We start from the raw sequence: 27,903 nt of genomic DNA, 5'->3' as shown, positions 1-27,903 counted from the left end.
GTACAGTTTCTTACTCAGCAGGCCGTCACTAGAGGGTAAACTCCCTCAGGGCGGAGACTGTATTTACCTTACCTGATTTATCATACTCTCATAAACGCATAATACAGTGCTGTGCACTCGGTGGGTGCTCAGTAAATCAATAAATTATATTGATTGTCTACATAAGACATGTTGCATCAAGGGCCTAGAGCAGAGAGACTCACCACAGAGTCCGGTTGTTCCCGGCCACAGTCAGGGAAGCAGCAAGGTCCTGGGAGTGGAGGAAGGGTGGGTAGAAAACGGCAAAAAAAAAGAAGTCAAATTCCCCATGCAGACCTTCCTTCTAGTCAAAAGGCACAGCAGAGACTCAGAGCAGCATCCCAGTGTGTAAAAGGGGCAGAGCAGCGCTCTGGACTTGATAAATGGAGCTAGGGAGGGGAGACTTCCTAGAGATTCCTGAGTTAGGCTGGGGAGAGATGATATGATTGCAAGGAAAATGAGGGGAGCTCACCAGCCCAGGGAGAGGAGAGCCCAGAACTGATCCATCTGACTCTCCACATCTCTCCACTCCTCAAAAACCTTTAGTGGGTGCCCATTCCTCTCTGCACCAAGCAGAAATGCCTGACCATTGCCCGGGAAGGCTCTCAAACAGACCTATCCCTTCTCATTCTCCACTCTGTTCTCCCATTACGACCAACTCTTCATTCCTCTCAAGGCAATCTACTCACTGTGCCTTGTTTTCATTTCTCTCACTGCCACCTTCTTGCTCATCCCCTCCCTTGTGCCTGAAACTCCTTCCCCCTTCAAATCTGACAGACCACAGCTCTTCCCAGCTTCAAAGCTGAACTCTTCCAGGATGCCTTCCCTGATTATTTTTAAATTCCCCCAGATCACTTAACGCCACTTCAGCAGAACTTTCCATCATACTCCTACACGCATTTTAAGCACTAACATATGTGTACATATATTCTCTTTTCCTTCCTCCTGGCTGTAATTTATTTTAGCATCTCTAAAGTTTGTTAGGGTGTAGAATATAAGGTCCTAGAGGGCAGGAGTTTTTTTTAAATGGTATTCGTTAAGCACTTACTATATGCCAGGCACTGTTCTAAGTGCTGGGGATTGTCTATGAATTCAATTTTACTCTCTCAAGTGCTTAGTTGACTGACTCCCGGAGTCCCCAGCTATTGGAGTCCAAGGAGAGGAGCAGGTTTGGGTGGAATTGCTGTTGGGCCCCGTGGGCTCTCACTGAGCACTGTGGACCTGTGTATCTACCTACTCTGTTCTACTGCATTCTCTTAAGTACTTAGTATAGTGGTCCACACACAGTAAATGCTCAATAAATACCACTGATTGATTGACTGGGGAAGCTAGAGGTGATACCTTGAGTCAGAGCTCATCTGAGCCCAAGGATCCAAGAGTTTGAACATGATTTGTTGCCCAAGTTTTCAGGTAAGCTTGTATCTATCCCAGTACCTAGGATAGTACCTGGCACATAGTAAACACAACAAATGCCATGAAAGAAAGAAAAAAAAAAAGGCAAGGTACTGAAGGCTGGTAGTCTCTCATTCTAGTCTCTTCTCCTGTGGGGCTAGCCTTGTTAATAATGACAATAATAATAATGTATTAAGCACTATGTGCCAAGCACTGCTCTAAGCACTGGGGTAGATACAAGATAATTGGGCTGGACATAGTCCCTTGTCCTACACAGGGCTCACAGTTGATCCAGCAGGAGTTGTTCCCGCTGCCAGTGGGGGAACTCCCCCGGGATAGAGACATCAGAGCTGCTGTGCTCCAAATGACTGCCCCAGGGTGGCAGAGCCATTAACTGCCCACCAGCCACCCATCAGCCACCCACCTGCCCCCTGCCAGCTCAGAGGAGGGAGCGATCCGGCTGCTTCCATTCTCCCATCCTCCCTGCGGGCAAGGGCTCCTTCCGAGCCTGTAGAGCCAAACCAGGTTAACCGTGTGTGCCCTTCCCATTTCCAGGTTCCACCATTCTGGCCGAGCGGGGGGGCCCATCCCTCCCCAGTTCCCCGACCTCGACGCCCACTTCCCCTACCGTCCTCTGCAACGGGCTCTCGGACCCCATCCTCAGCATCTACGGCTCTGGCCCGCTGTGTAGCTCCATTGGCGGTGAGTGTCTCCTATCCCTCGCCGCATACTTCGCACCTCTCCCATGGCATGGGTGGGCATAGAGGCTGGCAGGCGGGGACACAGGGCAAACCCTGGCTTCGGAGGAAAGCCCCCCGATATTGGCCTATGGGCCCGCCCAACGTCTTTGCAAAAGCCCAGAGGCAAGCTTGTCTCTCTGTAGGGGAAGCTGGGGCTTGGAGGCTGAGACCGAAGCGCGCCCAAGGTCCCAGAGGCGCTTGGGGCCCAGAATCCTCTCCCTTATGCCTCCTCCCTGACCTGTCTCTGTCCCTCACAGGCACGGCTCCGAATTCCCCAGTCAGCATGCCCGAGTCTCCCCTCTCCCCCTCGGTGTCCGGGTCGTGGAGCGACGAATGCACCATCTGCTATGAGAACACGGTGGACACGGTCATCTATGCCTGCGGCCATATGTGTCTCTGCTACCCATGTGGCCTGAGGCTGAAGAAGATGGTCAATGCCTGCTGCCCCATCTGCAGACGGGCCATCAAGGATATCATCAAGACCTACCGTAGCACCTAGCCCCTCCCCCTGCGGCAACGCACGGCTGACGGGGCGGGGTCGAGGGAGGGGTGGGGGGAAAGCAGGGAGGGCCATGGGGTGGGGCTGTGGGGGAGAGGCACCTCCTCTGTCTGCCCCTCCTCCAGATCCTCGCACTCGGGACATACTTTCGTGCCAAGGTCAAGAGCTCCATGCCAATGGATGTCCCCTCCAACCGGCCCAGCCCCGGGCAGCAGGCGGATGGGAGCAGCAGGGATTCCCTCCCCTTTTCAACCAGCTTTTGCTATTAAAGAGGGCAACGGGTGGGCTTCTAGTGCCCCTGTCGACTCCACCACACGAAGGTCTCTGATGCTACTGTGTGGGGGCGGGAGGCGTGGGGTGAACTGCACCCAGTGGGCCAGGAAATTTTCTGATGCCTCGAAGAGCGGCCTGGAAGTCCATCAGCCTGAGGGAGGGAGGACACGGGGCTTTAAGAGGGGCAGAAGGGCGGCCGTGGGAACGGCTGCCACGGAGATGGGCAGAAATTCTAGCGGGAAAAAGCTGGAACTCGAAGTCCCGCCCCAGACCCCTGGCATAGCTGAGGATAGAGCGCCGCCTGCTTCACGGAGAGCTGAGCACCGAGGAGCTCGTGACCTCACAGGCCAGCGGGAAGGGGAAGGACCGGTGGCTGAATGCCGGTTGGACAGGGAGGCAGGTGAGGGTGGGGCACTCGGGCTCAGGGAGCCACTTCCCGCTCCTTCCTGCAAGGATTCCCTTTAGGTCCTCCCCAGGAAGCTGCTTTCTGCTCCTTCTTGCAAGGACTCCCTTTGGATCCTTTTCCTCTCTCCCCTTCTTCCCAGTCTGTTTCTGTCTCCCTGCAGCCTCCAGTGTGGGATTGAAGGCAGCGTCCGCCCCACAGGCCACCCCGCAGCCGCATGCTATCTCTGGGGGCAGCAGCGTTCCCCCGTCCCCCCGGGGGGGTTTCTCGGAGGAAGAGCAGATACCCGTCGCCCGCCCCCCTCCTCGTCCCCACCCTCTTGGCAGGGGAGGTGGGGAAGAGAGGTTGAAGGGTTTGAGGGAGCGTTCTCCCGAATGCCCAGAGGTTGGGGGAAGTTGCCGTATCCCCACAACCACAACCGCTGCCCTCCCGATCCTCCCCCTACCCCGCCCCCGCCCCGCTCTCCGCCAGGGGGCCGGTTTGGTGGATTTATCCGTGTCTGTGGTTTCGTAGACTGTGACCTGCCCCTGGTACAGGGCAGAGTTGCCCTGTACGTTAGCTACAGTACTGGGGTTGTCCTTGGCTGTTAAGTGTGTCAACCCACAATCATCTCATTCTTCCACGAGCCCTGCCCCATGGGATCATTACAGGGCTTTTCACTCAGCTGCCAGGGGATGTGGGAGCCTGGAAGTCGGGGGGGAAGGAGAGGGGATCAGGGGTTTATCGTCTCAGGAGCTGGAGGACCCCTAGCCTGAGAAGCTAGGGAGAACTCCCTTCCCCAGGTCTTGGACTCATTGAGGCGTGGCCCACTGTGGTCATCTCAGCCCTGTGGTTTCCTGTTCGGCTCTAGGAAGCCCCTACCCAGGACCGTGTGGGACCAGGTGGTGGGACTAGGCAGGGCCTAGGCCGGCAGGCAGGCAGACGGGGTCCAGCCTATGACTAACAACCAACCTAGGGGGAGGGAGCTAAGGAGACCAGTATATCCAGTGGGGGAATAGGCTCTCTGGGGCTGCAGTTCTCCAGCTGCCATCCTGTTGAGGACAGGCACAAAGCTTTTTCCCCTGATCTTGGCCCAGGCCCCACTTTCAGCTTATTTATTTCAATTTATTTATTTCTGGAGGGTGAATTAGTGCCTGGAGCAGTGCGAGCCCTCCCCTTTCATTTGTCCAAAGGGCTCTGGGCAGAAGCAGCTAGGCTGGGGTCTCACCTGTCATTTCCCCTCTTTCTCCGTGCTCACCAGTGCTTCGTTCCTGTCCTGAAGCTGTCGGTTTATGTTTTCCTAAAAACTGGATCCCTTAGCTAGCCCAGGTCCCACCACAGTCTAAGCCTCAGCCTCAGGAGCTACTGGGGAGAAGGCCTCCATATCAGCAGCCCCGTGGACTGAGGGAAGGGCTGGGGAGAGAGCTCAGCCTCATACGAGTGCTGGAAGGGGAAGCAAAGCTCAGAGAAACCCCTCTGCTTTGTGCCTTTCCGGCAGGGTTAGCGTCTCCTGCCCCCGCAGGATCCAGCTGCTACGATATGATATGGTACTCTCCCAAGTGCTTAGTATAATGCTGTGCACACAGTAAGCACTCAATAAATATGACTGACCAGTGCCTGGAGCTGGGTTGTGACCTGACAGCTGTCAGTCAGTTGCAGCAGCTGCGGGGGAGGAGGAGGTGGAAGATCCACAGATCATGGCCCTGGGGTGGAGGGGCAGGGGCTTGAGAGAGGTGGGAGTGAAAGGGGTGGGAGTGAAAGGGGTGGAGCCCCTTCTGTAGCCATAGCTCCCCTCCCCTCTTTTAAACTTCAATTTCAGTGCCCATTGAGCTGACTTTTTACGGTTTCTAAAGTAACTCTTGCTGAAGTCTGTGCCTCCATCATGCCTCGTACCTGCCGGACAATTGGGAAAAAAGGAGGAGTGCCCAGGGCTGGTTCAGTCCCCTAGAACTCTGGCACCTACTGTGGGCATGGGAAGGGAGGGAGGTATGGGTTAGCCAGGCCTGAACCCCAGACACGGTCCAAGGTGGAGGCTGTTCAGATTGAGAGACATCCAGGCTGACACCTCCATCACTAAAGGGGCCCAACGGTTGCTGCTTTGGGAATTTTGGAAAATTTTACCACTTGGGAGAGTACAATAATGCTCTGCACAGAGTCAATGCTCAGGAAATACTATTGATTGATTGATAGAGGGAAAGCTCTGCCCTTTTGTTTAACAACTGCTACAGTGACTGCAGATATAGTAGAAACCAGGCGAAGCCAGAGAGTCGAACCGTGCCGGGCACTTCCTAGTTCCAGCCTCCTTGGGACTCAAATTGCCCCAGGAGCCTCTGGACCAGATAGTGCAACCCAGGTCTGTCTTCCTGCCTCCCCTGGGCCCAAGGGGTGATTTGGGTGAGGCAGGATGCCCACAGTAGGTGCTGAAGGAGCAAGCAGATTTGGGAGCCACCTGGGCCCCAGGGAGGGCAGAGCGCCAAAAAAAGAGGGAAGAGAAAAGGTGAAGGAAAAGGTAAAGGAATGTGCAATAAAACAATCGAGCTGAAAATAAACATGAGTTTCAAAATGAGCAAGGCCACTTTTCTCCCCAGATCCCCCAAACTCACCCATCAAGATGGGCCGCCATTGGGGGCTCTCGTTGCCATCGCTGATGAAAACAGGGTACGGAGGAGGAGGAGGAAAAGGAGGAGAAGCAAGCAATGCTTTCAGCTGGCTGGGGCTCCCCTTCAGTTCACCACAGGACACGCCCGGGGTCCTGTATTGATCAATCTCGGGGTGAATTAGGCCCCCACACCTCCCCAGCCATTTCTCGGCCACGTCCCTCTGGCGGAGTCAGCAGGGGGAGGGGTTAGGGTTCCAATGCCCAGGCACCTGGATAAAGCATCAAACCCACTGTGCCATTGCATTCTAAACAAATCTGTCCCACTTGGTTATTTTCCTTGTTTCGTGTTCTGTTAAAATCTACTCTCCATTGTGAAATCTGGATCAACGTGATTGTGAATAAAGTTAATTGAGATATCCAGCTCTGATGTGCTCCTCTCCCCGACTTTTTTCTCTTTCTCCCTCTCTGGCCCCCAGGGGTCTGGAATACAAACAGGGCCGTGTGTCTGTCTCCACCCACTCACCTTTTTCCAGGAGGAGAAACTGGAGCTCGGGGTGGGTTCGTATCATCGGGTTTGGTTGACAAGCTGAGAAACGGACCGGAGGCCAGCTGGCGCCAGAGCCAGATCGAGGGGTGCTGGAGGGATGTGAGGGTGCTCTCCCCTCCTCACTCTCCCCCACCCCTCAGCCTCCATCTGCTGTTTGGGCTTCCCAGGAGTGAGTTTAGGTGTGGGGAAGAGGGAGAAACACGTTCTTCTCCAGAAGAATTTTGAAAAATGAAAAACTCAAATTCGTAAAACAACATCTCTGTGGTCCGAAGTGAGCTCATCCCCAAACTCAAAAGCGAACAAACAAAAGCAGCAGCAGCCGGAGGCCTGGAGAGGACATTGAGCAAATTCTACGCAATTAAAAAGGTCAAAAACTTTATTTAGTTTTTAGGGCAATATAAGATGCGATGTAAACATAAACAGAATACAAAAAAAAATCACAAACCAAATCTTACAGTCTACAAGCATTCCAAGATATAGCATCCTTTCTGCATACCAAGGAGCCCGGTCAAATTTACTAATCAACGTCTCTGCGCCCCTAAGCTGCTGGGCCGGGTCCTCCCAGCTTTAGCAAGGACCCTGCGCATTTGAAACTCCAAACAGGTAAAAACAACAAAAGAGATAAATACCCCAAATAGGGAAATAGTTAGCACCACCTTTGGTCGGAGGAAACAATAAGCCTAGGAGATGAGCGCAGAAGAAAATTTCCCCCGAACAAGTCTTCTCTGCCTGAGATAGATATTTAGGAGTTTCTCCGCAGCAGAAACCTGCAGCGAGCCCCAGGATGCTGGCCGGGAATTTAGCCTTCATGGCGGCCTTCCCTTCCAACAATGGTGCAGGAGCTCATTCCCAAAGAACTTGCTGCCCCCTTCTGGTCCTTTTTCCGGTTCACCCACCGGCCCACATATTCCCAGCTGAACCCCCCAATCAGTCAACCAGTTGGCCTCACTCAATATCCCAATCCAGCTGGGTGCTGCGAGGAACGGCCACTCTCTACAGCTCCCAAAGCAGGGAAATTGCTGCGATTCCCCTCAGTTCCCAGTGGCCCACGCTCCTGGAGTTACCCGGACGGCCTTCGCGGCTCAGGGAGACGGAGTTGGCCCCCGCCCTGGTCACTCTCTTACTCCGGGGAATGTTTGGATCTGACCCCTCAGGCAAAAGATTGTCAAGTTTTGCCCGCTGCTCTCAGAGCTCCAAGTCGCCATTCAGCTTGGGAAAGATGCAGGCTGCCGGGCCTCCTCCAGCTCCGTCAGCCAGAGCGTGGCAGGGGAATGAAGAAAGGAGTTAGAAAGCGTCCCCCCGGCCACTGTGGCAGGCGTGTGGACCTCCCCGATCGACCCCTGTCCATCCACTGAGCAGGTGAGGGGGAACCTTTTAGCCATAACGGCCCACCCATCGGGCAGAGCCCATTACCCCGCCTACCTTCTGGGACCTCTTTTCCTGCCCTCCTCTCCCATCCTGGCACTGGGGGCTTCTGGCACACAAACGACCTGCTGGCTCCAGAGGAGGAGGATGGGACAGTCAAGAGATCATTTGATCCTGCTCTTTCCTCTGGGGACACAACAGCCAAGAAAATCATCAGGGAAAGGCCAAGGACAGGCCTGGCTTTTAGAGACCAGCCGAGATGACTTTCTGAAACCCTCCCAGAGCAGAAAAAATGGCTTTGAGAAAGTTGGAGGAAACTCACCCTTTGGAAGTTCTTTGTCAGTTCTAACTCTTTGGCCTCCAACACTGCCCACCTCGACTTCCCCTCCCACTGCCGCTCCTGTCCATAAACCAGCTGGCTGAGTTGTTTCTCTGAATGGCGGTTTCCACGGGGCCCTTCCCCCTGTGTTAGCAGAGCAAAGACACTCACTCCTCATGCTTCCAACCTGGCCCAGTCCACCGCTGACCTGCTTCTGAGGGAAGGAGACACAGGCCTTGTCTTCCAGGTATTAAGGCTCCCGCTTGGGAAAGAGACCACTTTTTAAATGTTCCTTGTGGCCCAAGCAAACCGGTCAGGCCCGGCTGTCCTCACCCCCGAAAAGGACCAAGTCATCTAGCTCTTTCATGCAAACTGTCCTCGTTTTCTTTCTGTCGTTCAACCCCGCCTTTGTCCCCTCACTCCCGCCTGTCCGATCTGGAAAGACACACTCGCTCGTTTTCCCCTCTGAGTCTAATTCACTTCCTCATTCAAACTTCCTTACAATGCTCCACAATCTCCCCGAAACTCCAGAAAGCTCCTCGCCAGCAACGGCAGAAGAGGATTCCCATCCAACAAAAACGTGCACTCCACCTCTCAGCCATACGTGACTCTATCTCTGTCCACCGACGTGCTCTACCAACCACCGATCCTCCTTCTCGGCCTCAGCGGCCTTCACCTCTCACAGGCAATGCCCAATAACTAGACAGGGAGCTGCCGGCTGCTGGGCCAGGGACCCCGCCTGGGTTGATTCCTAGGCTAGAGTGCAAGACCTCCAGCCTCCGCCCTGAATCCGGGCTGGCCCCAACCCCACGGTGACAAGGTGTTTGAATCTCAGCATCGTCGATCAAGCCCTTCCGGGTCCAGAGGCAGGTGGCTGCAGGACTGTTTTCCGTTTAAGAGGTGGGAGCCGCAGAAAACCAAGAGGAGAGAAGGTGCAGCTCTTTGTCTAGTTATGGGGACACTGCCCCTTCCCCACCAACTCGCTCACGTTTGCTCTGAAAACACAGGAGGGCAGCACACTGCACAGGCCAGCTGGAAAATCGCCTCTCAGATTCACTCCTCCTAGGACCCCAAGGGCTTTGGTTTTGCAGGGGTGAATGAGCCCAGCTGGCCTGGAGAAGGCCAGAGAAGGCACTAGCGTTCTCTGGCTGGAAACAGCTAGTGGTCTCTTCCCGTCTCTCCGCTCCCCTGAGACCCCAGGCCTTTCCCATTTTGTATCTAAAAGCAGAGTCATCGGCAACTCAAACGGACTGTTGTGTGGCCTGCAAACCCCCTGGCCGATGGAAGGGGGTGGTGGGGAGAGTCTGGGGGACAGAGTGGTTCATCTGTGACCGACACGATTCCTAACGGGGGACGCTGAAGATCGAGAAAACCCAGCCTCCCTCCTCACCCCCACAGAGCCACTCACAAGGCCTCAGAGACTGTGTGGCAACCTGGTGGGTGCTGAAGAAATGAGGTCACAATTCATGCTTAGGACTCAGCCACCACCCAAGGATCAGTGGGGCTGCTCCCTCTCTCCCTTCCTCCTTCTTCTGCACCCAGCAGGCTTCTCGATTCAGGCACTTCCAAAGGGCACCAATTTCTCTTTCCTTGGGGGACTGAGACTTGCAGTTGCAAAGTGGGAAAGTTTTCACTATGAAGAAAGCCCATAAGGGGCCTCTGTGGCCAGCAGGGGCGGAAGCAGAGAGATGAGGTGGCGAGAGGATCTTGGGACATGACATCAATCAGTACTCCCGCTCTTTGGGGCCCCAGCCCCCTCTAGCACACGCGAGGAGCTGCTTCTATCAGGATCTTTTGCTTTCCAATACTTTGTATTTTTTTTTTTAAATATATCCTTAGTTTTGATCCTGTAAACAAACAGGAATCTCAACACAGGACAGTGGTGGCTCGGGCTGCTCAAGACAGGTCTGTTAACGCCAGTGTGAAGTTTTCAACCAAATAATTAAAAACAACAACGAAAACAACAACAACAACAACAACAACAAAAGACACACATTGCACTCTTCAGCCTGAATAACCTATGTGAATGCTTGACCTCACAAAGCAGCGAGGTTTCTGGGACCTGCCCAATGCTGTTGGCCTAAAACAGAGAAGTCTCCTTTGTTCTACCTGTCTCTCCTTAGTTACCTTAAGTGGGAACATCACTGCTCCCTGTCTCTCCACCACCCCCTCGCCCCCCAAACCACCCGCCATCCTCTCTTCTCAACCCAGGCACAACACATACACAACACACACAGCACACACAGCACACACACACACACACACACATAAGCCCTCAAAAAAGTGAGGGAAGCTAACTCTTTAGTGTCGTGAACAACTCCCTCTCCAGAGATCCCCAAAATATCACCGGAACAGAGGAATGTGGATTCTGAGGCGGTGGGACGGCCACTGTACAGTACTGGGTTTAGGGAGATCCGGCAGAGAGCTATTCTAAGTGACCACTGAGCTGTTAGATGGACTGAGGGTCTCACACAGGCAAAAGAAACTCTCTGTGTGGTCCTCAGTTTGGTCTTTTCTGCCCAGTGGTTCTCCTCCTGTCCCCCCCAACCAACCAAGGCAGGAAAATGTCATTGACATGAAGGAAGTGACCCAGTGGCCAGCCTGGCTGAACCTGGGGAATGCTGAGGTTGCCGACCCAGGGCACCTGATCCAGGGCCACATCCTCCTTGGAAGACAAACCCCAAACCGAACCAAACACCAGAGGGGAAGTCATTAGGTATCCCCCCGGACAGGGCTGCCCCAGGGGTGCCGGGAGGACTCTGGTTAGAAGCAGCAGCAGTGCTCCAGTTGAGATGAACGAGCCCGGCCTGGCCGAGCTCAGGTCACTGGTAGGTTTTCCCGACCGGAGGCTCTCCGCCAATCATAATGGAGCTTTTCTGGGGAGGCCTCACTTAGGCCTCACTTGGGCAGTGGATTAGGCAGCTACTGCCCATAGAAGTGGCATCTGCTTACTCCTGTTGCTCTGCCCCATTCGCTCAATTGAGGTTACTTAGTTTAAAAAGGAAAAAAAAAGTCGCTTTTAAACTCTCCCTTGTTGCCAAGACACTGTACAAGCTGTTTAGAGGAGTTCTGATCCGAGGGGGAATTGCCTGTGGAAGGCTAAAAAAAAAAAGCTTCCCAGTCAACTTCATGGAGAAAAAATTTTTTAGCGTTTCAGACAAGCGTCAGGCCTGAGGTCAATTAGGGCCAGGGGCTGAGGACAGCGAAGCAGTGAGATCCCTGGGTCTAATCACTGGAGAGCCTACCCCCCACCTGCACCCCACTCTTCCAGTGCTTGGTCTTTAGTGGCCACAGCTGGAGCCGAGCAGCGGCTCTGGGGTTTGGGGCAAACAAACCACCTGTTCCTGGCCGGCTGGACTCCATCCCTGACCTTGCGATCTCCTGATACTTTCCCAGTGACTTAGCTGCTGCTCAACTCTAACGTTTCTCATTCGCTAGGAGCTGTGACACTGAAAACCAAAGCAAACAAACACATCCATCCATCCCTGGCTCTCTTCCTTCCCAGCAGTACCTCCCCTCCTCCCCCCCCACACTTCCTTCCCCTCTGCTCTCTAAGAGTGCGTGGTTTGGAAATGACCGATTTGACACATGGCGAAAACCACCCTGAAGTCCTGGATGAGGCCTGATGTTTCTCATAGAAATATTGCACTTATCCTCTCTGTGGAGTTTTTTTTTTTTTAAATCGAGAATGCAAAGTATTTGGAAAAAAAAAGTGTAACCATCAAGGAATAGAATATTAGTAAAATACAAACATAGGAAAATAGGAACTCTTTTTTAAAAAGCTATCAACCGAGGTCTAAAATTAAATAGCACTATGCCTACTCCGTAAATACTAGGTACATGGAAACAAGGAATGCCCTACCAGGTTCCTTGGGATTCTCTTAGATGATAGAAGCAGTAGCACGTTTTACTGGAGAAAAGCAATGGATACATATTACAGTAAAATACGCTGCACTAAAATCTGAAAGTGATTAAAACACCTATATAATGCCTTCGTCAAAACATAAAGAAGGGGAAGGGAAAACGACACAGGCTCACATCCGGAAAGGCCAAATCTGGATTCTGATATTACATACACCCGCCATTTTTCCCTAAATGGCCAGGGCCTGCCTCTGTCTCCACACGTGGAAACATAAAACGCACCTCAAAGATTTCTTCTAGGGCAGGCAAACAGGCGGGCAAAGAATCCCGTAGCCTAAAATCCTCCCTAAAAGAGGTTTTGGTTTTTTAAGTTTTTAGTTTTTCTGGCTTTTAGGGCAAATTGGACACACTCCAAGAGATGGCCCAATTCCACCCAGACAAAAAGACAAAAACTAATTGGTACTTTTAGACTGATGTGTCAGAGATGAAGACGCTTTACATTTTAAAAAAAGAAACAAAACGTCTGTAGAGTTGAGAAAGGGTCCGGGGGGAGGGGTGGGTAGGGGGGAAGTTTCAGGCATTATATAAACCTCAATAACAACGTCCGAAGTGCTCATTATCATTAAAGTTGCAGTATACAGCCATAAATCATTTCACATCTTCAATTGCATCTAGTGTAAAGCTCCAGTTTTGACTCCGTGGGATTTCAGCTTTGGCCATGTGGCTCTCGCGAGGGCAGAGGGGAGCCATTTTAGAGCCAAGTCAAGTGGTTGCCGCACCCTCTGACCGAGGAAGATGGCGGGGCTCAACAGCCTTGGGGAGCGAGTACCGCTGTCCCTATCTGGCGGGAAGGACTCGGGAGAACCAGCTGGTGGAAAAGGGGGCTGAAATGGGTCCCTCCTCACGGGGCTCGGGGCAAACAAGGGTAACATCTGCCGGAGCAGACCAGCAAGCAATCAGTTCAAGTAGCGGAAACATTTACTTCTCCTTCAGCTGCCTTCAGAGCTGACTTATTGGCCTTATCTGATCTTCTCTTCCCCCTTTTAACCATAACTAAGTTTATCTGCTCTTCTTGCTCCCAAATTGGACAGGGGCTGACAGCTGAATTGTCTCTGTCAATCGATCCAAACCCTCCAGGGTCCACCCTGTCCAGTTCGGAGCCCACCACGGGGCTCGGGCCCGGCCGGCACCGCCGACCAGTGACACAAAGACAACTTTTCCTCGGCCACAGCAAGGGATCCTCAGATTTGACTGCGGGGGTGCTCTGCCAGAGCTTTCTGTTCTGAGGACCCGTCGCTGCGGGGGGAAAGGAGGCTGGGCATCGTGAGGGCCAAAGCAAATGCTGGGATGGGGCAATTGGCCCTGGGCGCTGAGATGGGCCCGGGGCAGAGACTGAATTACGAACCACGTGACATCTCTGCCAGGCCCTCCATGCGACACGGAGCAAGAAACCTCTCCAGCCCACCAGTGAGTTTTGGGCCTTTGCTCTCCACATTCGTCACCCTCCCAACTCTCACCAGAGATGTGCAAAAGCGAGAGTTTGGGGCTCTCACGGGGCCGACCTAATGCACTTTAGATTGTATTGGCTCAATGCAGAAATCGGGGGGGTGGGGGCCGGGGGATGGAAGCACATCCGAACCCGCTCCCTCAGGAGATAGCTGTGGGGACAGTTCTCTAACCAGACGGTCACTATAATTTCTTTTTATTTTAAATAATCATAAATTACTTTTTCATTTTAATAAATATGTGCTGTTTAAAATTGAGAAAAGTATATACTGCACCTTTAAGCAATGCACTTAAGCTCTCTGTGTTTCTTTTCCATTTTTAAAGTGCATCAATTCAAAATAATGAACCACTTCTTCATCATTATTGTTCAGATAAATCATAATTAAAATTAATACGAGTCACTAAGTCACTATCATTAGTACTGCAGTCTAGCAGAAAACTCTATGTGCTGCTCTATTTAATACTGTCCAGCAGAAGAATATAGCACTTCTAACAACAATAACAAACCCCCCCCACCCCCCCAAAAACCCCCAAAACAAACCAAAAAAATAATCTCGCAACAGTCCTTTGGCAAAACAATATAGCTGCCACCATACCAGGATATCGAGACTAGCAAGGAGCACAATAAAATTCCAAACAATGCCCCCAGTGAAATAGAAAATGACTTTCTTTAGAGACCCCGATATCTAGTCGGTGGGGCGTTTTGTTCTAGCCCGGTGTGCTTCAGCCCGTGAAGACACACTGACATGACTGCTAATCGTCAGGCCACCATCAGGCTCTCTCTGGTGGCTGGGAAGCTGGACCTCAGGAAGTCACAGAAGAGTGGGAGAACGGATTCCCACAACCTGCTAGAGTAACTCGACTTTGCGATGACTAGTCTCCGACTGACTGCTGGCACGATTCCCTTGCATCTGCAACGTTAATTGAAAACACAACCGAACCAAACGGCGACTGGCGTGGGATTGGTTCTTGAGGGTTGTTCTCTCTCGCTCGCTCTTTTCCTGCTCCGGGACGCGGCTCTCCCGCCTCTTCTCACACCGTATGCCAGAGTTCTCCTTCCGGCTCAGAGGGTCAAATCCATTTTCCAAATGGCCTCCTGGGCACCAATCCGGGGAGGGACCGGGGAAGGCACTGGCTCGGGCCATTCCGTTTAAGGTCCGCTTCTTGTTGAACAAGGACATGGGGTGTCCACAGAGGGGTGATCGGGGCCCTCTGGAACCATCCCCGAGATGTGAATTTTGCTGAAATTGGCTCTCGCCCGCCAGTGAGGGCGAACTTCAGTCTGACCACCTGGCAGCCTAGGTTCACCTGGAGATCAGGGCCTTTTCAGATTTATCTCTTCTGTGGCTATAAGATGCCTGATTCCCCTCTCTCTTCCTGGGGAGGTGGGGATGGGGGGAAGGCACGGGAGCCCTTTCTCCGAAGGTACAGGAAAGGAAAAGCGCAGCTCCTGACTTTGTCTGCCTCGCTCCAGGGCCCCGAGCTCAGTTCTGACAGCCCCCTAGGGCCAGGGAGCCATGGTTGGCCTTTCCCAGCCTGCCCCACTTTCATACTAAAGTGGGAACCAACGTGAAAACAAGCCACCCACCTTGTTCTTGAAAAGCAAGGATGAAGGGACACAAAATAACAAAAAGGTCATTGAGGTCCCAGAAACATAGGGAAGTGATGACCTCACAGACACACAAATCACAAAAAAAAATCCCCAAAATATACAAATTAAAGGTTGTGCAGATTATGAAAGAATGGCTTTTCAGGTTTTCTCTGTAAACGCTGATGCTGCCTGCGGGATGGCCCGACGTGCCTCGCCTCCAACTACTTGCGAGTGGATTTGTTGCTCCATGGAAAGAGGGTGGGTGAGGAGGGGGAGTGCTTAGTTCTGATTTTGAAAGAGGCGGAGGAGGAGGGGCTGCTTCTTCTGCTCTCTGTCGTCTACCAAGAGCGCCACCACCCCGGGCTGGTCCGGAAGAGACCCAAGAGACTCCCTCCAACTCTGGGATGCAGGAAAGCCTGCTGTTTTGGACCTGCTTCCAGGCGCCAACTCTAGGGTTCAGCTGGATCCCAGGGAGGCAGAATTCAAATCTCACCACACGGAGTTGTTCCGTCCCCCAAAACCCAGTACCTCTGCCCTTCCAACTTCATGGGCTGAAGCGTTGATTTCCTCTTTGGAGCGTGGGTGGATGGACACATTTGGAGATTATGACTGCCTTTGGGTTGGAGACGTTTTGGTTGAGAGGCGTTGGTGGCTGGGTTTCCTCTCGCCTGGTGAACCCAACGTTTGGAGAGAACTGGGGATCGGGGCCAGGGGAGGCTGGCCCCCTTGGGCCTTCCGCCCAGCCAGGCTGTGCAGCCAAAGGCACCGACAGGATTTTCCCAATCATTAGACCCTGATCCCATGCAAATTATTAATGGCTCTACAGAAGTCTTTAGGGTTTTTCTCCCCTCTTCTTTTATATTTAGTAAATCCCTTTTGACACTTGACCCCCTGCAAACGTCCGTAAAAAGTCCTGATCTCCATCCTCCATCAGGTTCCCCGAGCAGCAGTCTTTTCAGACGTGGTATACACACATACTCACATACACACACGTGTACACACACACACACACACACGCACACAGAGACACCCACACTCACACCAGAGCGCAAGAGAATGTCTTTGTGGGGACATCGTCTTTTGTGGATTTTGTGAGAATTTTTTCCCCCCTCCCAAAACAAAGATGCAGCAGGAACTATATAAATTACGCTTTAGAGTTCCACTGGCCAACACTAATTCTTTTTCTCCAGATAGTTGGAGGGCACCCAGCCTCTGAAGGGCTTCCCGCCATCCATGATCTGACAGTACCACCAGCCGTTGGGGTTCCGCTCCAGCACTTCCATGGACACGCCTTCCTGGAATCCCGCCGTCTCCTCATCGCCTTCGTAGTCCGCGATGGAGACGTAGACGTCTTTGAGGTTGTTGTGGATGAACTGGCCCTTCTCGATGGGCTTTGGCCGCACCGCGGACACAGGGATGCCCTCACGCCGGGAGGCCGGGACCGGAGGCTCGGGGCCCTCCAGTCCCGCCCGCTCCTCCGACCCACCTCCGGTGTCTCCAGCTGGAGAGCGTGCGGTGCTGAAGGAGGCGTTGCGGCGGACAGCCCGCAGCGGGTCACCGGCCATCAGGGACTCGTTGCGCCGGAGAGCGCGGGCCGTGGTGTTGTCCTTGGGCAGGGGCGGCGAGACGAACACGGATTGAGGCCTGACCGCCAGCTGCCTGACCCCGTTCCTCATCTTCACCGAGGTCTTAGAGAAGCCCCCGGGAGGCTTGGATGGTATGGGAGGCATGGTTCTCTTGCTCTGGTTGATGGTATTCAGGGCCTGAACTCTCTTCTCGATTTTCTCCAGGCTGTTGGATCGGCCTTCGTTGTCCTTCCCGCTCGGAGCCGGGGGCAGACTGGCCTCGCGGGTGGGGGTCTCCCGGGCAGGGGTCGTCTCCCGGGGCCGGTTCTCCTCGAGCACGAGGAAGTGGGAAGGGGCCCAGCCCTCCTGCTCTCCAATCTTCACGAACCACCAACCGCCGTCCTGCTTCTCCAAGACTTCCACCTCCACGCCAGCGGGAAAACTGATCTCGGAATCTTGGACCTTCTGATAGGAGTCACAGGTCACATAGGCATCCCCACCCTCCTGGTCCCGCTCACTCCCCGGCCGGCCGCTGGTGCCGAGGCGGGCGGGCGGACGGATGAGGTCAGCCGAGCCCCTCCGCCGGCTCTCCCCGGGGCGCTCGCGGGCTGTCGGCGGTGGGCTTGCTGATTCCTCACTCCTGGAGCCCGTGAGCCCACCTTTGAGTTGCCCGGTGGGCCGGAGCTGCCGCCGCAAGGTGCTGATGTCCATCTTCTCCTGGCTCTGGGACTCTCCCTTGCTCAGGAAGGGCTTGGGCCTCACCGACGGCTTCGCCCGGGCAGAGGAGCCCAGCGGGGCTCTCGGCTCGGTCTCCTTCTTCCCGCTGCTCTTGGCTCCGCTGCGGAGCCCCACATCAGAGGCCGACCTGGGCTTCATCTCCCTGTTCTTCGGGGAGAAGGGCGCCGGGGTGGGAGTGGAGGCCGACGTGGAGATGCTGCAGAAGGACGATGAGGAGTGAGTCTTGCCCAACCCTGGCTGGGTGGGCTTTTCAGCCTGGGGTTTCAAAAGGGAGGGCTTCGGGGAACTGGATGTGGGAGAGTTCTTCCTGAGGAGAGATAGCGAGGTGCTTTTCTGGGAGTCCGAGTCCCCGCTGGACTCTCGGTCCTCGCCGTACGGCCGGAAGCCCTCGTTCTCGTAGATGGTCTCCTCTTCCAGCGCCACATCCTCGGCGGACTCTCCCACTCGGAACCTGGCTCGCTGGAGGGAGGACGCAGGGGAGGGCCGCGGGGCCGGGGATGGGCGCTGCTCAGCCGGTGCATCCTCTGGGGGCCCCTCCGGTCCCTCAGCCTCGGAATCCCCCCCAAAGGCGGGGATGTCGTATTCCGGCTCCTCGTACCTGGGCTTGGGCAGGGCATCCTGGGACTCTGGGGCTCCGGGAGCCGGCCCCTCCTCAGCCTCCTTGGACTTGCTGGGTGGGGCCGGGGGCGGGACCTTGGGCCGGGTGAGCGTGCTCGTCCTCCTGTTCACGTTGGGCTTTTTCCTCTTGTCGATGTAAGAGGCTGGGGCCCAACCTTCTTTCTCGCCGATCTGGACGTACCACCAGCCGCCGGAGTTTTTATCGATCACCTAGAAAAGGGGACCAGGCTAGTGAGCTGGAAGGAGAGGCAGGGTGGCACCAGTCTGTTTCAAGCCATCCTGCCTCAGCCCGCTTACACGTAGAGGGCAGGGGCTGGGGACGAGCCCTGGAGCGAGAGCTCAGGGCCCACACCACTTTTGTCCATATCCTTATAACTGCCATTTCCTATTTCTGTAACTTCTCTTAATGTCTGACTCCCCCAGTAGACTGTAATACGCTCCTCGTATCTACCACCTCTGTTGAATCGTACTCACCCAAGCGCTTAATATAGAGTTCTGCACACAATAAGCACTCCATAAATACCCTTGATAGATTGATTGATGAGGCCAGGAGCCTGGGGGCCCACATTCTCCCACGCCCCGAGGCACGCCACTCTCAACTTGTACATCTCAGCCTCAGCCCTGACCTCGTCAGGCCCCCCACCAAGACCAACGGGGTTGGTGACGGGATTCTCAGGGCAGGGGGTTTATCGAGGACAGCCGACAATCACGCCGACGGCTCCCAAACCCAGGTGCCACTCTCTGGTGCATACCTCCGCCTTCTGTCCGCCCCGGAAACTGATTCCGTCAGAGATGCAGGACTGGAATTCTGCGATGGTGTAGTACTCGACCTCCACGGAAGGAGGCTCGGGGGGCTTGGGCAGCTGGAATCCCTGCAGCACAAGGAAAGCAGCCAGTCCGTCAACTCACCCCCAGGAATGAGAATGACAAATACAAGGAGAACGGATCAGACACACCATTTTGACATGCACTGGCACTAAGTGGTGGTCCTAGTCCTCTATAAAGGAACACTCAAAGAGGAGAAAGAAAAAATGAGCTGGTCAAAGTAGAGACGGACTGGAGGCAAGGAGAGTCAATAACTTCCCATGTGCCTGGTGCTTAGGAGGAGGCGGCAGTTTAATACATGTGTCACAAATCTTAAGGAACCAGGGAATCGTTTTTCTCCAAGTTTGATTCAGGGACATATCTGGATGCCTAAGACATAAGCATGATCTTTATATCTCCACGTTAGAAGATGAAAATGTGGTCAGCTGAGGCCTGTGCTGGCATGATGTGTAAAAGCGAGGTCAATCTGAGAAACAAAAGTTAAAGAAACACAGTAAGTTCAATTCTGCCGAGGAAAGGGGTGTAAAGTACTCAGGCTTTTGGAGGGAGGAGGAAGGGAGGAGGAAGGGGGAGAGGAAGGGGGAAGGAAGAAGTTGGAGAGGGAGAAAGAGAGATGGTTTTGTAGAGAAGGGAATTTACAGACATCATGAGTGGAAAAGAGTTAATACAAAGAACCCACTGACTCCTCCTCAGTAGACTTGGCCCTGACACCACCAGGCAAATCTCTGCATTGCTGGCTTCACAGGCCTCGCTGACATATTTATCTTCCTGGACCTGACTTTGGGACTCTTGCCACTTCCTCTAACTTGCACCAGGCCTTATGGTCTTCCCTGACTAAACCCTAGTTTCCTCTTTTCCCACTCTCTTCCGTGTCACTCTAATTTTCTTCCTTTATTCACTCCTCCCTCAGTCAGCCCCAAAGCATTTTATGTACATATTTCTTTCTTTCTTTCTTCCTTCCTTCCTTCCTTTCTTCCTTTCTTCCTTTCTTCCTTTCTTCCTTTCTTCCTTCCTTCCTTCCTTCCTTCCTTCCTTCCTTCCTTCCTTCCTTCCTTCCTTCCTTCCTTCCTTCCTTTCCTTCCTTTCCTTCCTTTCCTTCCTTTCCTTCCTTTCCTTCTCCCCCTTCTAGACTGTGAGCTCACTGTGGGCAGGGAATGTGTCTACCAAATCTGTACTGTCATCTTCCAAACGCATAATAGAGTGCTCTGCACACACTAAGCACTCAGTACGATTGACTGAACATTCTCTAGCCCCACCCAGGTGGCAAAGGGAAATAGATTTTGGAAATCCCTTCTAGGATTTCATCTACCTCCAACACACTGAAACCCAGGCAACCAGGCCAGTCTCAACCAGCCAGTGGTCGAAGAGACTTCTCGTCTTTTCGACAGGGATGACCAAGTGGCATTCCTCTTTGTCGCCCTTGCACGCTGCAAGCTCACCATCTCAGATTTCTAGAGAAAAGTTGAGGAGCCACAAAGAACAACATCACGAGAGCCCGGAAGCGTGGGCGAAAAATCAAATTCCTAAACTACCAAGATGAGAATTAAATTTTCTCGGTCCTGCCCATTTAGGAGTTGTTGCAGGTGGTCACTGAGCCCTGATGATGTGGTATCTACCCCAGTATTCTGATCGGCACAGAGAAAGCCCTTAACAAGTACCATCATTATTATTATTTGAGGCACACACCCGAGAAAACACGCATGACTACAGAATTCTTTGCACGGTTCTCTGCCCCTATCGACTGACACTCCGTCTGGAGAAAACCAAGGGAACCTATCAACCTGCACCGGACCAAAGGCATTCCCTGATGACGAGGAACTAAATGTGGTCATGGAATTTTCATTCCCAGGCTGATGATGCAACGATAGACCAAAAAATCGAATGAAGAAGGGTGGCACACCGTTATGGAGATTGCCAGATAATGAGGGAGCGGCACAGCATGAGTGGCGTGGCATGAGGTCCAAGACCAAGTTGATGCCATAGTGAGATCCAGGGATCCCAAACGACCGCGTTCATGGTTGGCGGTCCAAACCAGGCACCTCATCCACTTCTCTGAGCAGTTCCAGTGGGTCCACCATTGGAGTGGGCACTGCGACCAAGAAAGAAGCAGCAGAAAAGCTAGCAGTGACCAAGCTAGCCACCAATACAACCACACAACAAACTGACAGCAGCTTTTCTGTGGGCTTACTAGGGATGGAACCGTTGCTTATTGTTATATTGTATTGTTTATTGTTCTAATGCATTTTCCCAAACACGTAGTACAGTGTTCTGCACTCAGTAAGCATTCAAAAAATACTATTTACTGACTGACTAGCCCTACACAGATCTCTTTAACAACACGCCCAAAGCACACACCCCAAGTAAACATCATTTTCAGTGGCCTCACTGTCCTATGCAAACCCTTTCTCTCTCTCTCAAGCTCCCTCTCTCTGTTTCTTGCTATATGTGTGCATGCATTTACATAAACACCTAACAAGATCTAGGAAATGAAGATGGCCTGATAGAATGAGACAATCCCCCTTGAATATTTGGCCGTTAAGGAGAGGCTTCTTCCAGGCTTTCATGACTTAGTGATGCCAATTTATTGTGTTGGCTGGGAAAAGGAAGTGGGCTTACTTAATAAAATTGAAATTCAATAGAAGTGAATAATAGATGGGTCACATTTTAGGTCACTGGGATCTGGCCTCAATCTTCGGCTGCAGGGAAATGATCTGACTCACCGGGAGCCTAACTTAATTCAAGCTGGGCTTCGCTGGGACAGGATTTGGGCTGGACGTTGCAGCCAGAGGGGTTGGTAGCCAGTGCCAACGCTAGGAGGAAGAGGAGGAAGGGAATTGAGCTCCAGCTACTAGCGTGGGTGCATTCAGGCACAGGCCATCACCCGGTGCACCCGGGGCCCGGGCTGCTTTTTGATCAGGCAGAGTTCATTGAAAACAGCCAAACTGCCTCAGCCTTTCACGTGGCTTTTGTTAGTGAGGAATTAATTTCCTCAGACTTGCTTAAACAAAGTCTAATTGAAAATAATTAGTCAGTGCTAAGACAGGTTGGAAGAAAAGAAAATAATCACCATCTTGGTAGAAAAGAGGAGGAAAATATTTAGATGAAGCACATGACCCAGAGTGGGAGTAAGCGTGCATATTCTTGGTTTCAGTTACAGAAACAATATCAGGAATTTTATACTTTTGTATTTTATACTTTTGAAAGGTACTCCAACACCAACGATCCCATCTGTCCTCACAGCATCCCAGAGAGGTGGGGTGGAGAGAGGGATGGGAGAGAACTGAGGCTGAGAAAGCTTTTGTAGGGAATGCAGCAAGTCAGTGGATGGCCAATAATAGAAGACATCACCCAACTCCTCAGTTCATTTTTCCACTAGACCTCGTTGCCTCTGTGCACGCATCCTAAATCCCTGACCCAATGCCTAATGCAGGGAAAAGAAAGACACTGGGGGCTTCGTTTGAACCTCCACTCAGTAAAGGGTAGGGAAGGGCTGTGAGTGGAGGTGGGATAACGGTGATGGCCTTGGGCTTGGCCACTGAGAGCCAGCTCATTATCTGGGGATGCTGTCTGACTAACTGTGCAGATGGAGGAAGTTCTGGGAAAATGAGACCTGGAGCTTTTCCTTCTTCCCCTCCTCCCCTGGAAGTCTCTATTACAAACTCACTTGAGCTACAAAGCTGCCTCCTCACTTAGGAATGGGAGATTTGGAATGAAAGCGCTGGCAAGGCCCTACTGGAGAAGCAGTGTGGCCTAGTGGAAAGAGCTTGAGTCTGGGAATCAGAGGACCTGGGCTCTATCACCTGTCTGCCTTTGTCCTTGGGCAAGTCACTTAACTTCTCTGGGTCTCAGATCCCTTAACAGTAAAATGGGGATTCTATACCTGTTCTCTCTCCCCTTCAGACAAGACCTGTGACTGACCTGGTTATCTTGTATCTACCGCAAAGTTTAGTACAGAGCTTGGCATCTAGTAAGCATTTAACAAATACCACAATTATTACTGTAATTACCGGGAGGTGGAAGAGCAAGAAAAAATTCATCACCTGTTCAGAATCTCTTATAGACTACCATTATCTGAGAGAGAAGCAGTGTGGGCTAGTGGAAAGAGACCAGGCATGGGAATCAGAGGACCTGGGTTCTAATACCATCTCTGCCACTTGTGTGTTATAAGTGTGACTTTGGGCAAGTCACTTGACTTTTCTGTATCTCAATTTCCTCATCTATAAAATGGTGATTCAATATTATTTTTTACTTCTACTTAGCGAGTCCCATGTGGAACAGGGACTATGTTTGATCTTATTATCTTGTACCTACCCCACTGCTTACTATAGTGCTTGACACTTAGTAAGCGCTTAACAAATACATCTTCTTTCTGTTTGCAAAAGGACCGGGCTCTGGGTGTGGGTGGATAAAGTATGCCCCTTGAAAGAAGCCCTCCAGAAAATGAGTCCTGGCCTCTGCCCACCACCTTCAGCACAGGCCTCAAGCTCTATACTGACACACAGTGCTTGGGAGTATGTTACTGCTATTTTTCTCTCCCCCAGGAAAAAGGAGAGCATTTGAACTGATGTCATTCTCAACCACCATATTTTGAATCCTAGTCAACACTGTGGCTAAATCTTAGAGACGACCCAGTCTAAATGTTTATGTCTGCCAAGGTTGTTGCTGTAGATATATTTATTTGGGTTTAGAAGGCGGTTAGCTGTAAATGATGGATTCGAGGGGGGCCCCCAGAAGATGCTCAAGAATCTGTGCATTCCCTCGCTGGCAGACCTGCGGGAATCCAGACAACCCCCCCACCCCACGCCCCGAAAAAAAAAATGAAGCCCAGAATTCTCCAGCCTGCAGCACCAGCAGGGGTTGGGAGGGAGAGGGGCATGGACACAGATGAGTTTGGTGGGGAGGACTAGTGCAGTGAACTAGAATGGGGACTTAAAGGGAGACAGAGGTTTGGTCCCTGGGTCAGTCCTAACTCAGGGGAATGAAAATAACCAACATTGAAAAAGAGAAGAAGAAAAACCCAAATAGGTACAAACCAGGCTGGACTCTCTCCGAGGAGGGGGCCTCATTCGTAGATTTGGGGAACCTAAAAGAGGAAACAATTGCAAAAATTCAAATTCAACTCTTGTGAGCTCCAAGAAGACACTGCATTTCAGAGATTGGGAAATTCATGCGTGACCAGCTTTTCCCCAAACTGAAAAAGCTGCTTTGGAAACTGTTTCTGTCCCCCTGCCCACAAATCCACTCAATGGAAGGCTTCACAGTGATCGAAAGATGCTGGTGGCCACTTAGGGAGGCAGGCTTACTAGAGTCGTTCGCTGCATTCTACCTTGCAAACAGCCCTCTTGCTGTTGGGTGAAGGAGGACCACGAGGTGTTGGCCAAGGTGTTTGTGGTCCCTTTGTGTGGGGATGGGAGGAGTGAGGCAGAGAGGGATGAGAGGAAAAAGCAGCTCTGCTCCAAATCCTCCTCCATGGAGTCTTTTGCCCCTCTTCCCTACTCTACCTCTAGACAAACTCTTCCTGCAGAAAAAGATCCCATTAAGGGGGCACTGGGTCAGTGAAGATCTGCTTGGGATTTGACCTGTGAAAGGCACAGGAGAAAGGCCGCCGTTTAACAGATTCTGGGAAATGGAAGGAGAAAGTGCTTCCCAAACCACAGACCAGTTTACTGAGGACACATCTTGCACCCAATAAAATTGTTTTCAAAAACTGAGACGTGCAAATCGACTCTATTGTCATAAGGTACTTTCTCTTCTTCAACCTTTGACACATTTTAGCTTTCTGAATTTTATCCTCCGTCCCTGGCTGCTCTCCATTACGGGGGAACGGCTAAGACTCTGTGGCAGAAACGGCAAGGGTGGGATGGGTGATGTCACCTGGAGTGCCTTCTTCCTTCTTGGACTGAGCACATCTCCTCTGTAACTGTGTCTCCCCCGAGGTGGATCTGGGCCTTAGTTGGAAGAGGGAAGCCATTTTTGCTACTGAGAAGCCAAAACACTGCCTCACAGTAATGCGGGCTTGTATGGGAGGACAGAAAATTGACCAGTCTGTGGCCGGTTGCTAAACTGAGGGAGCCCATCCTTCATCCTTGGACTTAGAGCTAATCATTTAAAAATGAACATCCCCACATTTGATATTGACACTTCAACTCGCTCAATCAACAGTCCGTTAAACGAATCGCTGACATGGGAATAAGGTGTCGGGAGTGACCCAGTCTACTAATCAGCCTAGCCCCCCAGAACTGGGGGTACAAAATCTGCCAAACAGCTCTGGGAGCCTTTTGGGGTGTCTCCCTCCTTTGGAAAGATTATTCCTGTTTCTTCTATCATATTCATTCATTCATTCATTCAATAGTATTTATTGAGCGCTTACTATGTGCAGACCACTGTACTAAGCGCTTGGGATGAACAAGTCAGCAACAGATAGAGACAGTCCCTGCCGTTTGACGGGCTTACAGTCTAATCGGGGGAGATAAAAAGCCAGGGCTGCAATTGGAGCATTTCACTGGCTCTCTTCCACCCTCTGCCAGTCTCATGATTCTCTATTACCTTCTCCTAACTGCAATTTGTTTTAGTGCCTGTCTCCTCAGCTAGATTGTAAGCTCCCTGAGGGCAGGGATCATGTCTATTAATTCCTACTGTACTCTGCCAAGCTCCCCGTCAAACGGCAGGGACTGTCTCTATCTGTTGCCGACTTGTTCATCCCAAGCGCTTAGTACAGTGCTCTGCACATAGTAAGCGCTCAATAAATACTATTGAATGAATGAATGAATGAATGGATGCTTTGTACCCAGTAGGTAGTCACTGATTGATTGATTGGTAGGGAATTTCCCCCAACCCTTCCGGCCAGACTGGTACTTTTTGTGATATTCTCCAGAACTGGAGCACTAGAGGCAGAAGATAGGTTGGAATTCACAGGCCCCGAAGCTTCAATCTGTCACTTAACCCCTAAGCCATTTAGATGGCCATGGTCAGATAGTTGTGGGACAGAAATAACTTTATTTCTCAGAGACCCAGAGGCTTAAAGTTCTACCTTCAACTACACCAGAACACAGGTCCTACCTTTGAGTCAGGAGCTGGGGGCCTAGAATCACCTGGAAACTCAGATGGAGAGTCAAGCAGGCCAAAATTGGCCCTTGCATCACACAGAGAAGTTGGAGCTGCTGCCATCATGGCTGACCCATTAGCGCTGTCTGGGTGCAACCCTCTCAGGTCAACAGAGATGTCTTCTACCTCAGCAGAAGGGGCTGTACAGGCCTGGGGTCTGCCTCATTGCCTACTAGGTTGGGATTTTGATTTTTTTTAGCCAAATGGCCAACAATCTGTCAACAACTGTGTGACCCTGGGCTAGTCACTTAACTTCTCTGTGCCTCTGTTTCCTCAACTGTAAAGTGGGGATTCATTACCTATTCTTCCCTCCTACTTAGGTTGTGAGCCCCGGGTGGGGAAGGGACTGTGTCTGACCTGATGAACTTGTATCTACCCCAGCGCTTAGAAGTGTGCTTGACACATAGTAAGTGCGTAACAAATATCACTGGAAAAAAAATCTGGCTTTTAGCAGTTCCAATTTAGAGGATTTATCCCTTTTCCTGGAGGCCCTGTTTCTGAAAGGAGGAATTCAACCAAATTCCCTTGACCAGAGGACTCTTTCTCCAGTAAATGCCCAATCTCTGCATGGCGCTGCCACTGAGCTCCTTTGTCTTTTCCATGCCCTTGTGTCTGATAGGCTCACCCAAGTGTGGGACCCAGGAAGCCGGTTAGTCTGAAGAGGAGAGAGATTAATTCTGGAGTCTGGTTACCTTTCATCCCGAACAGGGTGGGACTGAGCACATCTCAGGTGAAAACACTTTCTCAGAGAAGGAGAACATCTTTCCAGAACTGTGCCCCCACTCATTCTACCTGGTCAGAAACCCGCTTTAGAGTGATCCCTCTCTAGTGGACCGACTGGGCCCCAGGCGGCCAAGCCTCACGGCTCTCTGAGTGGCCATGGGGCCAGCGGATGGGAGGAGACGGATCTGCCCGCATGGGTGGTGGAGGGTCTTACTTATTTGTGCTCTCTGAGGAGCAATTCTGGCCACCGCCGGGGAGCCCTGGGCCAGCTTCGAGGCCGGCTTGTCTGGCGTCATGGCGTTGCCATTGGAATCGTTGCAGAGGATGGGCAGGCTGATCTCCTTCTTGGTGATGTGGGAGTCGGCAGTTTCGTTGTCCGCTTGGGTCTCCTTGTCGCCGGATGTTTTCTTGTTGAGCAGGTTGCTGATCTCCATGATGTTTCCGATGATCTCCACGGGCCCCGTCAAGTTCTTTTTCCTAGCTGGGAGGTCGTCCTTAGCTTTTTTGAGGTACGATGCTGGCGCCCAGCCCTCTTTCCCCAGATACCTGTTGAGGGGAAAGACAAGTGTTGTTCTGCACCAGGCACTGAAGAGGTCCAGCCTGGAATTGGGACACCAAAAACCAGCACAGGTAAATAGCTCTAGAGTGCCCACTGTTGGCTCTTACTGCACCACACTCTCCCTTTTCCTGCACCTGCACAAGGAGTTGGGAGGGGGAGAATTAGGCAGGGTGGGTGACCCAGAGAGAAGGCCAGGGAATGACTGGGCCATGGCAGAGGGTGGAAGAGGGCCAGAGAAATGCTCCAATTGCAGCCCTGGCTTTGTACAGTAGAAGAAACAGGAATAATCCTTCCAAAGGCTAGCACTGGTCCAGGGATGCTAAAAGTTCCATTTAAAAAGCTAATTAATAGAAAACTGAAGAGGGGAGGTGGCTCAGAGGCCAGGGAGTCTGACTGGGGAGATCCACCAGGATGGTGGATACTGAATGGAGCGAAGTTGGAGACCGATACCTTTGTGTGTCAATCAGTTCTGAATTCTTGCCCTGAGTGAAAAGTCAGAGGGCCTTAACTCTGGAACTGGAACCCTCCTTCCTTCAGCCCAATGTCTCTCTGCTTCTCCTACCATTTTGGAGATGGAGCCACACAGCCAAAACTTCTCGAGACACAGAGGCAACAATATATCACCCACTTCTGCCTGAGTACTTTTACTTTTGTTACAGTGCTCTACTCAGCCCTGCAA

The 27,903-nt window shown here is 52.1% G+C and overlaps 2 protein-coding genes across 8 annotated transcripts in view; one reads left to right on the top strand and one right to left on the bottom strand.

The window, feature by feature from the left end:
* Nucleotides 1-6,330, top strand: part of NEURL1 (neuralized E3 ubiquitin protein ligase 1) — a 137,974-nt gene extending 131,644 nt beyond the window's left edge. For both annotated transcript variants that reach the window (XM_029080823.2, XM_029080821.2), the window contains 2 exons: nucleotides 1,966-2,112; nucleotides 2,408-6,330. In XM_029080823.2, the coding sequence (XP_028936656.2) occupies nucleotides 1,966-2,112; nucleotides 2,408-2,649 (389 nt within the window). In that variant the 3' untranslated portion in view covers nucleotides 2,650-6,330. The remainder of the gene's footprint in view (nucleotides 1-1,965; nucleotides 2,113-2,407) is intronic.
* A 478-nt stretch (nucleotides 6,331-6,808) lies between these two features.
* The window catches only part of SH3PXD2A (SH3 and PX domains 2A), a 296,155-nt gene continuing 275,060 nt past the window's right edge, over nucleotides 6,809-27,903 (bottom strand). For all 6 annotated transcript variants that reach the window (XM_029081354.2, XM_029081356.2, XM_029081355.2 and 3 more), the window contains 4 exons: nucleotides 26,880-27,211; nucleotides 23,872-23,921; nucleotides 18,766-18,885; nucleotides 6,809-18,223 (listed from right to left, as the gene is read on the bottom strand). In XM_029081354.2, coding sequence (XP_028937187.1) covers nucleotides 16,265-18,223; nucleotides 18,766-18,885; nucleotides 23,872-23,921; nucleotides 26,880-27,211 — 2,461 coding nt within the window. In that variant the 3' untranslated portion in view covers nucleotides 6,809-16,264. The remainder of the gene's footprint in view (nucleotides 18,224-18,765; nucleotides 18,886-23,871; nucleotides 23,922-26,879; nucleotides 27,212-27,903) is intronic.

The sequence above is a fragment of the Ornithorhynchus anatinus genome, chromosome 16 (genome assembly GCF_004115215.2).
Source record: "Ornithorhynchus anatinus isolate Pmale09 chromosome 16, mOrnAna1.pri.v4, whole genome shotgun sequence".
NCBI lineage: Eukaryota > Metazoa > Chordata > Mammalia > Monotremata > Ornithorhynchidae > Ornithorhynchus > Ornithorhynchus anatinus.
Note: the sequence above shows the minus strand (reverse complement) of the source record. Positions and strands in the feature narration are given on the sequence as shown.